The sequence below is a fragment of the Ranitomeya imitator genome, chromosome 8 (assembly GCF_032444005.1).
Source record: "Ranitomeya imitator isolate aRanImi1 chromosome 8, aRanImi1.pri, whole genome shotgun sequence".
NCBI classification, from domain to species: Eukaryota; Metazoa; Chordata; class Amphibia; order Anura; family Dendrobatidae; genus Ranitomeya; species Ranitomeya imitator.
In genome coordinates, this window is record NC_091289.1 from 187,025,253 (window position 1) to 187,041,113 (window position 15,861).

The 15,861-nt window shown below is 44.1% G+C and overlaps 1 protein-coding gene across 4 annotated transcripts in view; it reads left to right on the forward strand.

Annotated features, from left to right (window-relative positions):
• PATJ (PATJ crumbs cell polarity complex component) overlaps positions 1-15,861 on the forward strand; it is a 240,147-nt gene that overhangs the window by 124,333 nt on the left and 99,953 nt on the right. For all 4 annotated transcript variants that reach the window (XM_069738164.1, XM_069738165.1, XM_069738166.1 and 1 more), the window contains one exon: positions 55-108. In XM_069738164.1, the coding sequence (XP_069594265.1) occupies positions 55-108 (54 nt within the window). The remainder of the gene's footprint in view (positions 1-54; positions 109-15,861) is intronic.

Below are 15,861 nucleotides of genomic sequence, written 5' to 3' on the forward strand. Positions count from 1 at the left end.
GTATGCTCCAGAGCTGCGCTCGTCTGTCTAATTGTTGGCACTTGTATATTTCAGTTGCTGTCTATTGTCAAACCTGCAAACAAGGGAGGTGCAGAGTCCAGCCCCCAGGTAAATATTGATTCCACAATACATGATGGTTACGCAGTTCTCCCCTTAATTTTACTCCCTTTAATACATCTCTATAATGTATTTAACTTTCAAAATTAGAATTGTTTTGTGATTTACTGTGACTTTCTAAATCATATAGTACTACAGTCTTACCATGACTTAGTGACCAAATGTTAATCTGGAGATCTATCACTTATGAGGCTTTGCGCTAGGCTTATCCTGTACTGATCCTGAGTTACATCGTGTATTATACCCTAGAGCTGCACTCACTATTCTGCTGTTTACATACATTACATTACTGATCCTGAGTTACATCCTGTATTATACTCCAGAGCTGCACTCACTATTCTGCTGGTGCAGTCACTGTGTACATACATTACATTACTGATCCTGAGTTACATCCTGTATTGTACTCCAGAGCTGCACTCACTATTCTTCCGGTGCAGTCACTGTTTACATACATTACATTACTGACCCAGAGTTACATCCTGTATTATACTCCAGAGCTGCACTCACTATTCTGCTGGTGCAGTCTCTGTGTACATACATTACATTACTGATCCTGAGTTACATCCTGTATTATACTCCAGAGCTGCACTCACTATTCTGCTGGTGCAGTCACTGTGTACATACATTACATTACTGATCCTGAGTTACATCCTGTATGTTAGCCGGAGTATTACCACAGCAGCGCGTGTTACTTCATATAAGCAGCAGAATCCAACGTAAGGCAAACTGTGTTTAATATATGCAGCTTGAACTGGAACAAAATAAGAAAGCTTTGACAGTAACTACCGATATAATCTAGTCCATGTAACACATGTCTCTCTGTGAAGGAAACAGCAGCAGAATGATGCAATCAGTGAGAGTCCTCTGACCTTTTTTTTTGTACAAACTTTAACAATCACAGCATAGCTGACAAATGAACACTCATAGACATTCAATGCAGACTACAACAGGAATGGAGTTGTTGCATTTAAACTTATTCCAACACCCCCACTCAACAACTGCTTATCCTGTTAGTCCCATTGCAGTTCTGAATTCTTCAAACTTGGCTCTTGACAATGGCTTTGTCAAAACATCTGCTAACATCTTGTCAGATTCACAGTAAACAAACTTTAGAACTTCACGCTCTACTAAGTCACGCAAGTGATGATGTTTAACATCAATGTGCTTTGTTCTTGCACTTATCCTTTCACTGCTGGCGAGCTTGATACATCCTTGGTTGTCCTCATAGATAACAGTTGGTTCAGCTAGTGGTTTGCCGAATTCTTCCAAAAGTTGCTTCAACCAAATTAACTCTTGACTTGCATGAGCAGCTGATGTATATTCTGCTTCTGTAGAAGACAATGCAACTGACACTTGTTTTCTACTGGACCATGAGATTGAAGTGTGTCCTAACTTGAACAAGTAACCACTTGTTGATCTTCGATCACTTGAGTCTCCAGCCCAATCTGCATCTACATATCCTCTGAGAATTAGATCTCCTGATGCAGAAATCTTTAGACTTAACTCTTGGGTTGCCTTAAGATACTGAAGAAGTCTCTTAATTGCATTCCAATCTCTTTGGCGTGGCTTGCTTACACGTCGGCAGAGAATTCCCACTGTGGCTGAGATATCTGGACGGGTTGTGGTTGCTATGTATAGAAGTGCCCCCACTGCTTGTCTGTAACTGTCATTTGTGGGTAGCAGATCTTCTTCTCCTTCCAATTTTAGGTAAGATGGATCCATTGGAGTTGATATGCCTTTGGCTTCTGACATTCCAAACTGGTTTAGAACTGTGGAGATTTTAGAATTTTGATTAAGAAGAAAACTTCCATCTTCCTCTCTCTGGATTTGGATTCCCAAATAGTATGTCACATCTCCAAGGTCCTTGGTCTCGAAATGCTTGTTCAGAATTTGACCTAGTTTTGAAATTTCTCTCTCTTCTTGATGCGCTATTATTACATCATCCACATATAGAATAACATACATCCAATCTTGTGATACACCTTTTGTATACAAACATGGATCCGCTTGAGACCTTTTAAATCCTTCGTCGATTAACACTTTGTTCATCTTAGTGTTCCATGCTCTTGCTGATTGCTTAAGGCCGTAGAGAGATTTTTGCATTCTGCAAACAAGGTTCTCTTTACCCCTTTTAACATAGCCTTCTGGTTGAGTCATGTACAGCTCTTCTTCAATGTCTCCATGTAGAAAGGCTGTTTTGATGTCAAAATGTCTTACTTTCATCTGCTGAACAGCAGCTATGGATAATAAAGTTCTGAATGTAGTTTGCTTGGCAACTGGAGCAAAAGTAGCATCATAATCTTCACCATATTTTTGTGAATATCCTTTTGCGACCAATCTTGCTTTAAAACGGTGAACATTACCTTCGGAGTCATATTTGTTCTTAAAGACCCACTTACATCCAATTGCTTTCTTGCCTTGAGGTAGCTCTGTGAGCTCCCATGTTTTGAGCTTATGAAGGGATTCCATTTCTTCATCAGCAGCTTTTATCCATTTTTGCTTCTTATGAATAGGCAGTTTTTGCATTTCCTGCCATGACTGTGGCTCTTCTTCTGGAATTGATCTGACCATATAAGAAAGGCGTTTAGCTGGAATTCCTTTATTTGATCTTTCTGATCTTCTGATCTCCTGAGGTTGGCTTGGTTCTTCTGTTTCTTTTTCAGTACTTTCAGAGCATATCCAGACTTCAGTATTTTCTTTGAGATTCTCTTCAATGTCTGGAATCACTGACTGAAATTCTTGTTCCTTAGGTTGAATTATTTGCGTAACCTCATGAAATTTGAGCGATACTGAGTTTTCATCAATCACTACATCTCTGCTGATTGTTACTGTGTTGGTCTGTGGGTGCAGGATTCTGTATCCTTTCTGAGTTTCACTGTACCCCACAAGAACTCCTTCCTTTGCATGAGATTCCCACTTAGAACGTTTTTCTTTGGGAACATGCACAAAAGTTTTGCTTCCGAATATCCTGAGATGCTTCAGGTTGGGCTTCTCACAGTTCCATAGCTCATATGGAGTTTTACTTGTAGCTTTACTTGGCAGTCGATTTTGAAGATAGGTAGCAGTCATGATGGCTTCTCCCCAATATGTTGTAGGTAGGTTTCCATCAAATAGCATACTTCTTCCACTTTCACAAAGAGTTCGGTTCTTTCTCTCTGCTGTGCCATTCTGCTCTGGGTTGTATGGAACGGTTGTCTGGAACACGATTCCATTCTTTTTCAGGATGGTTTGCACTTTACCACTTGTATATTCAGTTCCATTATCTGCTCGCAGTACCTTTGGTATTCTTCCAAATTTGTTAAGAACTGCAGCAAGATATTCTTCAAGTTTCTGTGGAACTTCATCTTTACTTTGAAGTAGGTAAGTAACAGTATATCTGGAATAATCATCAATGAATGTGAGAAAATATCTCTTCTTGCTGGGAGTAAGAACACTCATTGGACCACACACATCTGTATGTATCAAATCCAGTATCTGTGCAGATTTAGTAGTGCTTACTTTAGGAAACGATTTTCTGGACATTTTCCCTTTTAGGCAACTTGTGCACTTCATTGTTTGATTACACTGGTTGATTGCAATACCATTTGCAAGTTGAGCTAGTTTCTTTACTGCTTCTGGATCTCTGTGGCCTAGGCGTCTGTGCCACACATGAATACAGTCCTTATGAAAATCTTGTCTAGCACTGTAAACAGTTTCATTGCATTTCAGCTGATAAAGTTCATCTTTGATTTTTCCTTCGGCAAGGGTATGACCCTTCTTTGAAATGATGCATCTGTCATCCTTAAATGTAACTATATTTCCCTGTTGTGCAAGCTTCTTTACAGATAAAAGGTTACTTTCAAGTTTGGGAACATACAGCACGTCTTTAACTGGGATTTTTCTGACTTGTGCTGAGGATTGAACTTGACAATGGAGATAACCATCTCCTATTCCTTCTGATGTCATATAGTGACCATTAGCTAAAATTACCTTTTCAGACTTGCTTTCATCTAGATTAATGAAGAAATCTTTATCACGTGTCATGTGAGCAGTCGCTCCAGAGTCAATACACCAAACATGGTTTGCATATGGGCTTGTGCTGACCCCAAATGCAGTCGCAATACATGCATCTTCCTTCTTTACAGCTGTTTTAACCTTTTGATGACTGTCCTGCTTTTTAAACTGATTCATTCTTGCTTTCCACACTCTGCAGTCTGCTTTAAGGTGACCAGGCTTTTTACAGACAAAACATTCACGAGTTTCCTTTAAATGACTCTGAGCTTTAGAAAAGTACTGTGTCTTTAATGCTGCTTCTGCTTTGCATATATTATTGCTAATAGTCTCTGACTTTCTCTTGTATTCATCTGCAAGTTTCCCTTTCACATATTCTAGTGTGAGTTCATCATCTGGTCTGGCATCTAATGCAGTCACAAGCGTGTCATAACTTTCTGGAAGACCACTTAATAGTAATGCAGCAACATGAAAATCTTTAATTTCTTCACCAATACCCCTTAGGCGCTCCACAATCTCTAGGGTGTTTCTGATATAGTCCTGCATATGCTGGCCATCACTTAATTTAGACTGATACAGCTTTCTCATAAGATATAGCTTATTGCTGAGATTTGACCTTTCATGCACTTTCTGTAATTCTTCCCACATTTTCTTTGCAGTATCACATTTGCATACATGTACAATCTGGTTATCATCTATGCTGAGGGAAATAGTGCTTTGTGCTTTCTGATCAGTCTCTAGCCAATCACCCGGTACTGGGTCAGGCACAGGCTGTTCAATACATTTCCATGTACCCTCTCTTATAAGTAACATCTTTACCTTGAATTTCCAGGAGCTGTAATTGTGATTTGTGAGACTTGGCACTGTGTACTTCACTGCATTCCTTTCTGTAGACATTCTTGTCTCTTGTACCTTTTTTTTTTTTTTTTTTTTTGTTTGTTACTGGCCCTTTAAGCTGCGCTGTCCGGTGCTCTGTACACTGCGGTACCTTTGCGTTCCGGTGTCCTTGTATTCCGGGGGTTCCTCTGTGCTGTCTGCGCTTGGCTCGCTGCTTATTCCGGTGACTGGGCTTTTTACCATTTACTTTCCGGTGGCTGGGCCCATAACCTGTTAGCCGGAGTATTACCACAGCAGCGCGTGTTACTTCATATAAGCAGCAGAATCCAACGTAAGGCAAACTGTGTTTAATATATGCAGCTTGAACTGGAACAAAATAAGAAAGCTTTGACAGTAACTACCGATATAATCTAGTCCATGTAACACATGTCTCTCTGTGAAGGAAACAGCAGCAGAATGATGCAATCAGTGAGAGTCCTCTGACCTTTTTTTTTGTACAAACTTTAACAATCACAGCATAGCTGACAAATGAACACTCATAGACATTCAATGCAGACTACAACAGGAATGGAGTTGTTGCATTTAAACTTATTCCAACACTGTATTATACCCCAGAGCTGCACTCATTATTCTGCTGGTGCAGTCACTGTGTACATACATTACATTACTGATCCTGAGTTACATCCTGTATTATACTCCAGAGCTGCACTCACTATTCTGCTGCTGCAGTCACTGTTTACATACATTACATTACTGATCCTGAGTTACATCCTGTATTATACTCCAGAGCTGCACTCACTATTCTGCTGGTGCAGTCACTGTGTACATACATTACATTACTGATCCTGAGTTACATCCTGTATTATACTCCAGAGCTGCACTCACTATTCTGCTGGTGCAGTCACTGTGTACATACATAACATTACTGATCCTGAGTTACATCCTGTATTATACTCCAGAGCTGCAATCACTATTCTGCTGGTGCAGTCACTATGTATATACATTACATTACTGATCCTGAGTTACATCCTGTATTATACTCCAGAGCTGCACTCACTATTCTGCTGGTGCAGTCACTGTGTACATACATTACATTACTGATCCTGAGTTACATCCTGTATTATACCCCAGAGCTGCACTCATTATTCTGCTGGTGCAGTCACTGTGTACATACATTACATTACTGATCCTGAGTTACATCCTGTATTATACCCCAGAGCTGCACTCACTATTCTGCTGGTGCAGTCACTGTGTTCATACATTACTGATCCTAAGTTACATCCTGTATTATACTCCAGAGCTGCACTCACTATTCTGCTGGTGCAGTCACTGTTTACATACATTACATTACTGATCCTGAGTTACATCGTGTATTATACCCTAGAGCTGCACTCACTATTCTGCTGGTGCAGTCACTGTGTACATACATTACATTACTGATCCTGAGTTATTTACATCCTGTATTATACTCCAGAGCTGCACTCACTATTCTGCTGGTGCAGTCACTGTTTACATACATTACATTACCGATCCTGAGTTACATCGTGTATTATACCCTAGAGCTGCACTCACTATTCTGCTGTTTACATACATTACATTACTGATCCTGAGTTACATCCTGTATTGTACTCCAGAGCTGCACTCGCTATTCTGCTGGTGCAGTCACTGTGTACATACATTACATTACTGATCCTGAGTTATTTACATCCTGTATTATACTCCAGAGCTGCACTCACTATTCTGCTGGTGCAGTCACTGTGTACATACATTACATTACTGACCCTGAGTTACATCCTGTATTATACCCCAGAGCTGCACTCACTATTCTGCTGGTGCAGTCACTGTGTACATACATTACATTACTGATCCTGAGTTATTTACATCCTGTATTATACTCCAGAGCTGCACTCACTATTCTGTTTGTGCAGTCACTGTTTACATACATTAGTGATCCTGAGTTACATCGTGTATTATACTCCTGATTTGCACTCACTATTCTGCTGGTGCAGTCACTGTGAACATACATTACTGATCCTGAGTTACATCCTGTATTATACTCCAGAGCTGCACTCACTATTCTTCCGGTGCAGTCACTGTTTACATACATTACATTACTGATCCTGAGTTACATCCTGTATTACACTCCAGAGCTGCACTCACTATTCTGCTGGTGCAGTCACTGTGTACATACATTACATTACTGACCCAGAGTTACATCCTGTATTATACTCCAGAGCTGCACTCACTATTCTGCTGCTGCAGTCACTGTGTACATACATTACATTACTGATCCTGAGTTACATCCTGTATTATACTCCAGAGCTGCACTCACTATTCTGCTGGTGCAGTCACTGTGTACATACATTACATTACCGATCCTGAGTTACATCGTGTATTATACTCCAGAGCTGCACTCACTATTGTGAACTTCTAATCAAATAGTACAACATGGTGCATTGTGTAGTTAATGTATGGCTGCCATTGTTGTATACACGACCGGTCCTGGGATACTTGTAATTATAATCTGAACAGTAAGGTAAAGGGGTTGTCTAAATTAGTAAATCTCGACCACTATGTTCCACAAACTATGACTTCTGTTTATTTCTGGTATTGCAGCACAACTCCATTAGTATGGAAGGGGCTGAGCTTCAGTACCACCACATCCTAAGGAAATATCAGCCATGTTTTTTTTTTTCAATCCTATAATGCTTGTTTATCAAAATAATTGGAAAGTTCACTTTTTAATATTTTTACAAATAAGCTCTGCATTTTTTTCTGTTACTTTTGTAATCATCATCCTAATATTAGGACAGCTACCATGCTCTAATTATCTAGCACTTTAATTTATTCATTATTTATTTTTTAATTGCCTAACTTTTTTTATATATATACTTTTTGCTGATCCTCGATTCCGTGGCTTCTCCAGATGGCGCTCACTTTTAAGTAAACAAGAACGTATTCAATTACATTATTTCCCAAAGTGTAGCATTTATATTCAAAAACGGCCTCCCGTCCCCAGCAATTATCGCCTCTAATCAGCTGCCTGATTGCATGTCATTTGTTACTTAGCTAATGTGTCTTGTTTCTGAATATTCGGGACTCTGTTACATTTCTTATATATATTTTTTTATACCTGTTTTTTATTGTTTGTTGTAGTGTTTCTCAGCAGAATCAAATGTTTTGATTTAAAACTTGAAAACTTTTTCCGATGAGAATTCAGCTCAAAACTTAACAATTGAGAAAAGAACCTGGCGACAATTGCTGCTCCCTCAAAATGTTATTTCTTTAGGGTGGGCTGACAAGCCCGGTTTGCCTGTGTGCTGTGTCTTTTTATTGACCATTCATTTTGTGCAATTGTTTAAGGAGTTTTTCCTGAAAACATGTGCCACAAACCACCATTGGATTGGCATGGGATTTCAATGCCTATGTTCTTTACTCTCCTTTTACATTTTTTTCTGGTGGTAAATTATTGGTTTGTCCTCTTTCCAGTGTTTAGTAGCATGTTTGATTCCTCACTTCCCATTGCCAGTGGCATGTTCCATGTGGTCTATTTGGCTCCCTTTTTGCTGGTGCCTAGTGCCATATTTTGTTATCCTATTCTTGGTGGCCAGGAACATGTGTGGTTCTTTTTTCTTATTTTGTTTTCTGGTGACTAGCGGCTTGTTGAGTCCCTTTTTTTATGCCTTGTGGCACATTTACCGTATGTCTTCTCTTTTTTTATGCCCAGCAACATTTTTGGTTCTATTCTTCCTGGTGTTGTCTGGATCCTAGTGGCTACCAGTACATTTGCTTTCCTTCTCGCCCAGTGGCATGTTTGGTTCTTTTTTTCCTGATGCTCTTTGGCATGTTTGGTTCTCCTCATCATGGTGCCCAGCAATATGTTTGGTTTCCTTCTTCCTGGTGCTTGATGGCGTGTTTGGTTTTTCTCTTCTTGGTGCCCAGTGGCATCTTGGGTTCCCCTCCTCCTGGTGTCCAGAGGCATCTTTTGGTTCCCTTCTTTCTTGGTGCTCGGTGTCAAGTTTGGTTTTCCTCTTTCTAGTTACTTGTATCACATTTTGTTCCCTCCTTCTTTGTACATAGTGGCGTGTATATTTCTCCTTCTTTGTGCCCAACAACATGTTAAGTTTCCTTATTCCCAGTGTCTTGTGCCCTGCCTTATTCTTCCCTTCCCAGTGTCTTGTGGCCTGTCTTATTCTTCTCTTCCCATGGTCTTGTGGCCTGTCTTATTCTTCTCTTCTCAGGGTCTTGTGGCCGGTCTTATTCTTCCCTTCCCAGGGTCTTGTGGCCGGTCTTATTCTTCTCTTCCCAGTGTCTTGTGGCCTGTCTTATTCTTCCCTTCCCAGTGTCTTGTGGCCGGTCTTATTCTTCTCTTCCCAGGGTCTTGTGGCCGGTCTTATTCTTCTCTTCCCAGTATCTTGTGGCCGGTCTTATTCTTCTCTTCCCAGGGTCTTGTGGCCGGTCTTATTCTTCTCTTCCCAGTATCTTGTGGCCGGTCTTATTCTTCTCTTCCCAGTGTCTTGTGGCCGGTCTTATTCTTCTCTTTCCAGTGTCTTGTGGCCGGTCTTATTCTTCCCTTCCCAGTATCTTGTGGCCTGTCTTATTCTTCCCTTCCCAGTGTCTTGTGGCCTGTCTTATTCTTCCCTTCCCAGTGTCTTGTGGCCTGTCTTATTCTTCCCTTCCCAGTGTCTTGTGGCCTGTCTTATTCTTACCTTCCCAGTGTCTTGTGGCCTGTCTTATTCTTCTCTTCCCAGTATCTTGTGGCCTGTCTTATTTTTCCCTTCCCAGTATCTTGTGGCCTGTCTTATTCTTCCCTTCCCAGTGTCTTGTGGCCTGTCTTATTCGTCTCTTGTCTAGACTCTATGCATATTTGGTCTCCTGTTTTTGGCAAGCGGCCAAATATTTGGTTCCCAGTGGTATGTTTATTTCTTCTATTCCCACGGTCTTTTGGCATGTTTGGTTTCCTTATTCTCGATGCCTAGTGACATGTTTGTATATTTCCTCTCCTGATGCCCATTAATCTGTTAATTCCCTTCTTTCTCATGCTCAGTGGCATATTTAGCCACTGGTGAGTGTTAAGTTTGAGTAAAAAGTCACTCGGGGGTGTTGTAACAAACTAAAAACTGAAAGTGCCCCTGCTGGTTGCTACAAAGACTAGAGATCCTGACCAGCAGCCCTTAAAGGTTCTTGCGTTGGCAGAGATGGCCCAAACCACAGACTAGAAGATGTAAGCTCAGACCTAAACAACCTGAACGGCCGTTGAGAGCTTCATGTTCCTCCCAAAGAACCGGAGGGTAATGCAAGAGTGTAAATTACCTCTTAAAAGAAAAGTGTGCTGAAAAAAAGGAAAGATCCCAGAGTGAGTAAAGTTAACCATGAAATATAAAATAAAGTATTAATTATATGCTGCCTGATTTCTAAAAAACAAAACAAAACATAAGGTAGGTGCAAAGTAAAGAACAGAAACGGCAAGGAGATAAACCCTAGCTGGAATTTCACTGACTGTCTTTACACGATAGTTTCTTTTTGATGTTCAGCCATTCTGCTATCACCAGCAGGAAATGTCAACAGGGGGACAGAATATAAAGCTGCACATGAAAGGTGATAGGGCAGACAAATGAAAAGACCTGTGTATTGCTAAACAAACTGCAGCCAGAATAACAAGCCGACCACCAAACACAGGCTCAAGGGTTCGAACACGGGGGTATAGCAGCCAGTAACCAGTGGCCTTTTTGGATTACTCTTGTCTTTTTGTGGAGTTGTGTGTATGACTATCCTTTTCTTCACTGACTAATAGTATTTTGCTTCTGTTCTTCTTACTACATAGCAGCATGTCCACCTTTTTATTTTTTCTAGTGACCATGTTTAGTTTTCCTTTTCCCAGTGCAATGTTTTGGCTGCCAAATAATATGAGAATCTAGCTACTACCTCCATCATTGATGCGATCAGCTACATCTCCCAGTATTCCTTTATAAATTTGAATTTGTATCATTGGGTTTTACTTTCTCAAATATCAAACTAAGATTAAATGTAAGGTTTCTCCTTCGTCTCATTGGGGGACACAGGACTTGTGGGTGTATGCTACTGCCGCGAGGAGTCTGAAACGAAGTAAACATAAAAAAAAGTTTGCTCCTGCTCCTCTGCCGTATACACCCTGACACTGGCCGCAGGCTAATCCAGTTCATGCTTAGTGTCTTTAGGAGGCACATGTCTGGTTTTTCCTAGACCTTTTTTTCTCTTTTTTACCATGGAGATGAGACAGTGGCGACGGACCCTTTTGAAGGGGTCCGATCTCCCCAAACCAACAACGGGCGAGCACGTGGAATGTCGCCTCCACGTATCCTCTCCCGCAATGTGGGACAAGATGCCGGACACAGTCCTGACCCCCCTAAGGTATTGAAACCCTAGGCTGTACAGGTGCATATGTGCAGTCTGTGCGGCCCCCATTGCATCACCAATGCTTAGAGAGGTGATGGAAAGAGGCGGACAGTCCCTCTCCTCATCCCCTGAAGGGAAGATGGAGCTAGGGTGCCTGCACCGTCCTTTACACAGCCCCCTCTGTAACCTGAAGCTAGAATTCATTGCAGGAGTAGGGGGCTGGGAAGGCTCCTGCTACAGCGCTCTTCCTGGCGCTTCCATGCGCACACCTCTCCCCTTGTATCGTCTGGCAGGTCCAAGTCGTCGGGGGAAATTCGGTTTTTGGTGGGTCCTCTGGCAGCCTCACATCGGCTCCACTCCCGTATTCTCGGGCGGGCGCCGAAAATTTAGTCCCCGGCTTTTGCTGGTACTAGGCCGCAGGTGAAAGTCTAGCTTCCGGAGCGTGTCTGCTTCTGGTGGCCCTGCCCCCGTATCCTCGGGCAGGCGCTGGAAATTTAGTCCCCGGCTTTTACTGGTACTAGGCCAGGGGTGAAGGTCCCGCCTCCGGAGCGTGTCTGCTTCCGGTTCCGCCCCTTCGAGCAGAGCGTGCATATTTGAAGGATAGGTCTCGGAGATCCAGGGTCACAGGGCTGGGGTAAGTGTTACTTCCCCCAGTCTGGCAGCTCCTCTCTCTTGCTTTCTCTCTAAACAGACCCACCAGGTCTAAAAGGACCAAGACCCACACTGTATTATATACCTCATGTTTTACCTATCTGTCTGTTTTTCCGCATGCCCAGAGTAATCGATTCTATAAGGCCTGTGATTCAGAGCGCGATCAGGAGCCCTCCCTTGCGACTGAGCCCAGTGTGTCGGGTCCCCCGTAATGGGCCCTGTCTCTGTCGCAATCTATGGTGTCGCTAACTAGAGCAATCAAGTCCCTTCAGGCCCCAGATAGGGGCAGGGACAGTGGTTTGTCTGTCTTGGAGGAATCCTCCATCTTACAGGAAACTCTGGCCTGCAGGGGCTGCTCTCTCTCTAATCAGACGCTGGGGAAACGAACCCATACAGCGTCTTTGGGTCCGTCTGGTGCCTCGGCATCCATGAGTTTCGTCTCTCGCTCTTCCTCGCCAGAAGAGGTTAGTGCGAAAATCTCGGATTACAATTCTGAAGGGTCCCTCAATTTAGAGGCACCTAATTACCAGGAGACAATCGACATCCTCATTGAGGCCGTCAACCAAACACTAAATATAGACGATGAATCCACCTTGGCCTCGGGTCATAAGATGTCATTTAAGACGGACAAAACAGTCTCATAGAGTATTTTGCACTCGCCCAGAGTTTGAGGTTGTAATGCAACGTCACAGGGAGTGACCAGTCAAGCGTTTCTCTGGTCAGAGGTCCCTAAACACATGATATCCTTTTGCTCCTAAACTCCGTAAGAAGTGGGCAGAATCCCTTTCCGTGGATCCTCCCGTGTCACGGTTGGCCTCTAAAACTTTATCCCTCCCTAATGGTTCTTCTGTTAAGGATGTAGCTGATCGATTCATTGAGAGCCTGGCTCGCTCGGTGTTTGAAGCTTCAGGTTCAGCCCTCTTTTGCGGCGACTTGGGTAGCTAAGACCATGATATCCTGGTAAGAGTCCTTGAAAAGAGCTCTGCAGGATGAGGACCTGCCATCCGAGGGGGTCGAAATCTCAAATCAGATCGCTCCAGCGGGAGACTTTTTGATTAAAGCATCTTTGGATGCGGCGAACTGCACAGCACGGGCTGCCGCAAATGCAATTTCCATTAGGAGGGCTATATGGTTGAGGACATGGCGGGCAGACTCAACCTCATAGAAGTCCCTTTTTTGGCGTCTCAGAGTGGCCGATATTTGGCGAAAAATTAGATCAACTAATTTCTGACGCTACAGGGGGGAGGAAGAGCAACTTCCTCCCGCAGCAAGGGATTCAGCAGCCATTTTGCCAACGTTTTCAGGCACGGTTTTGGTCCTTTCAAAACCCAGGGTCGACCGCAGCGGCCGATCCCGTCAGTTCAGGTTGACCTAATCAGAACAGGGATCGTCAGGTCTCAGACAGAACCAACCCATTGGGCAGGATGCGGTCCCACCGGCCAAGATCTAGAGCAGTGTTCCCCAACTCCGGTCCTCAAGAGCCACCAACAGGTCATGTTTTCAGGATTTCCTTAGTATTGCACAGGTGACGGAATTATTGCCTGTGAAGGTGATGCAATTATCACCTGTGCAATACTAGGGAAATCCTGAAAACATGACCTATTGGTGGCTCTTGAGGACCGGACTTGGGGAACACTGATCTAGAGGATCTAGGTCCTCCAGATTCTCATCCAAATGACTGGAGGCAGTCTCCGGTCGTTGCCAGTAAGGTGGGCGGCCACCTACTCTGGTTTTCGCAAAGTCTGGCTCACCTTCATCACGACAGATGGGTAAGAGAGAGCTGGTGTCCTCAGGGCACAAGAAAGAATTTATCATCTCCCCTCCCCCCCGAGTTGATTTTTTTTCTGTCTCATTTTCCCACTTCAGAATTCCGGGCATGGGCCTTATTCAAGGCTGTCGAGTCTTTTCGGCTCAGCGGAGTTATCATCCCCGTTACGGAGGACGAGAAGTTTCAAGGCTTCTATTCCAACCTGTTCATAGTCCCCAAAAAGGACTGAGCGGTAAGGCCCATTCTGGACCTGAAGCTTCTGAACAAGTTTTTCAGCATTCATCTTTTCCGAATGGAATCTCTCCACTCGGTCATTGCTGCCATGGAAAAGGGAGAATATTTGACGTCTATAGATATCCAAGACGCCTATCTTGTCATCCCCATATTCCCCCCGCATCAGAGGTTTCTTCATTTTGCCATCAGCAATCTGCATTTCCAGTTCACTGTCTAGCCTTTCGGACTGGCCTCTGTCCCCAGGGTGTTCACAAAGGTCATGGCGGCCGTGGTGTCCATCCTGCATTCCCGGGCTATAGTCATCTCACCATATTTAGACGACCTTCTGGTCAAGGGTCCATCTTTTCAGGCCTGCGAGGAATGGGATGGTTGGTGAATTTAAGAAAGTCGACTCCTTTGCCATCTCAGAGGATCACCTTTCTGGGGATGATCTTCGACACCTCCCGAGGGCTCACAATACTCCCCGGGACAAGGTCCTAGCACTCCGGCAGGAAGTGCGTGTCCTTTGCCAGCTGGTCCCTCATACCATCCATTTTTTTGCATGAGAGTCTTGGGAAGGATGGTGGCAGCGATAGAGGCAGTTCCGTTTGTGCAACTCCATCTTCGTCCCCTACAGCATGCCCCCTTGGGAAAGGAACTTCTTCTCTCTCAATCTCTTGTGCCGTCTGTCCACTCAGGTCAGACAGACGCTTACATGATGGACAATGAGTTCCTCCCTTCAACAGGGGAAACTTTTTCCCCCAGTCCAATGGCTGGTGCTCACGACCGATGCCAGCCTCCTCGGATGGGGAGCGTTTTTTTTGCCAACATACAGCCCAGGGACGCTGGTGTTCATGGGAGTCAGCCCTCCCGATCAACCTTCTAGAGATTTGGGCTATTCGGCTGGCTCTACAGCATTTTCATTATCGCCTGGCAAGACGCCCCATCCGGAACCAATCGGACGATGCCACGGCCGTGGCATACATAAATCTTCAAGGGGGTACCCACAGCAGGGCGCCCATGCATGAGGTAAAACAGATCCCCTGCTGGGCTGTGAAGTTCCACTCTGTGATCTCGGCAGTCCACATTCTGGGTGACGAGAACTGGGCGGCGGATTTCCTAAGCCGACAGAGTCTGGCTTCCGGCGAGTGGTCGCTTTACCTTTATGTTTGTTCAACAGATTTGCCAACGCTGGGGGACCCCGGATGTGGACCTGATGGCCTCCAGGGTAAACACCAGAGTGCCTAGGTTTGTCGCCCGATACCTGGATCCACAGGCAATCGCCGTAGATGCGTTAGTCTTACCTTGGAACCAGTTTCACCTCCCTTACCTGTTTCCTCCACTACCACTGATCCCAAGGGTCATCAATAAGATCAAGATAGAGCAGGTCCCAGCAAATCTGGTCGCTCCAGATTGGCCTCGGTGGTCTTGGTACGCAGTCATAGTACAGCTGCTCACCGAGACTCCCTGGCGGCTGCCAGAGTGCGCGGACCTTCTCTCCCAGGGCCCGATCTACCACCAGAGCTCAGGGGCCCTGTATTTAATAGCCTGGCTGTGGAATCTTGGATTCTAACCCAGGATTGGTTCTCCCAGAGGGTGGCCGCTACTATTAGTGCCCGGAAGCTTGCCTCAGCACGAATCTACCATCACACCTGGAAGGTCTTCTTCGCGTGATGCCGTGAGCGTGGTTATTCACCGCTTTGTTTCCTCATGCCCAACATTTTAGCATGCCTCAAAGCCAGCCTGGATTCGGGTTTAGCACCAAGTACCCTCAAAAGACAGATATTGGCCTTGTCTGTCCTTTTTTCCAGCACAGAATCACTACCAATTTACAGGTGAAGACCTTCATAAAAGGCGTTGCTCACATGGTACCACCTTACAAGGCTCCCCTGGACACTTGGGACCTTAAA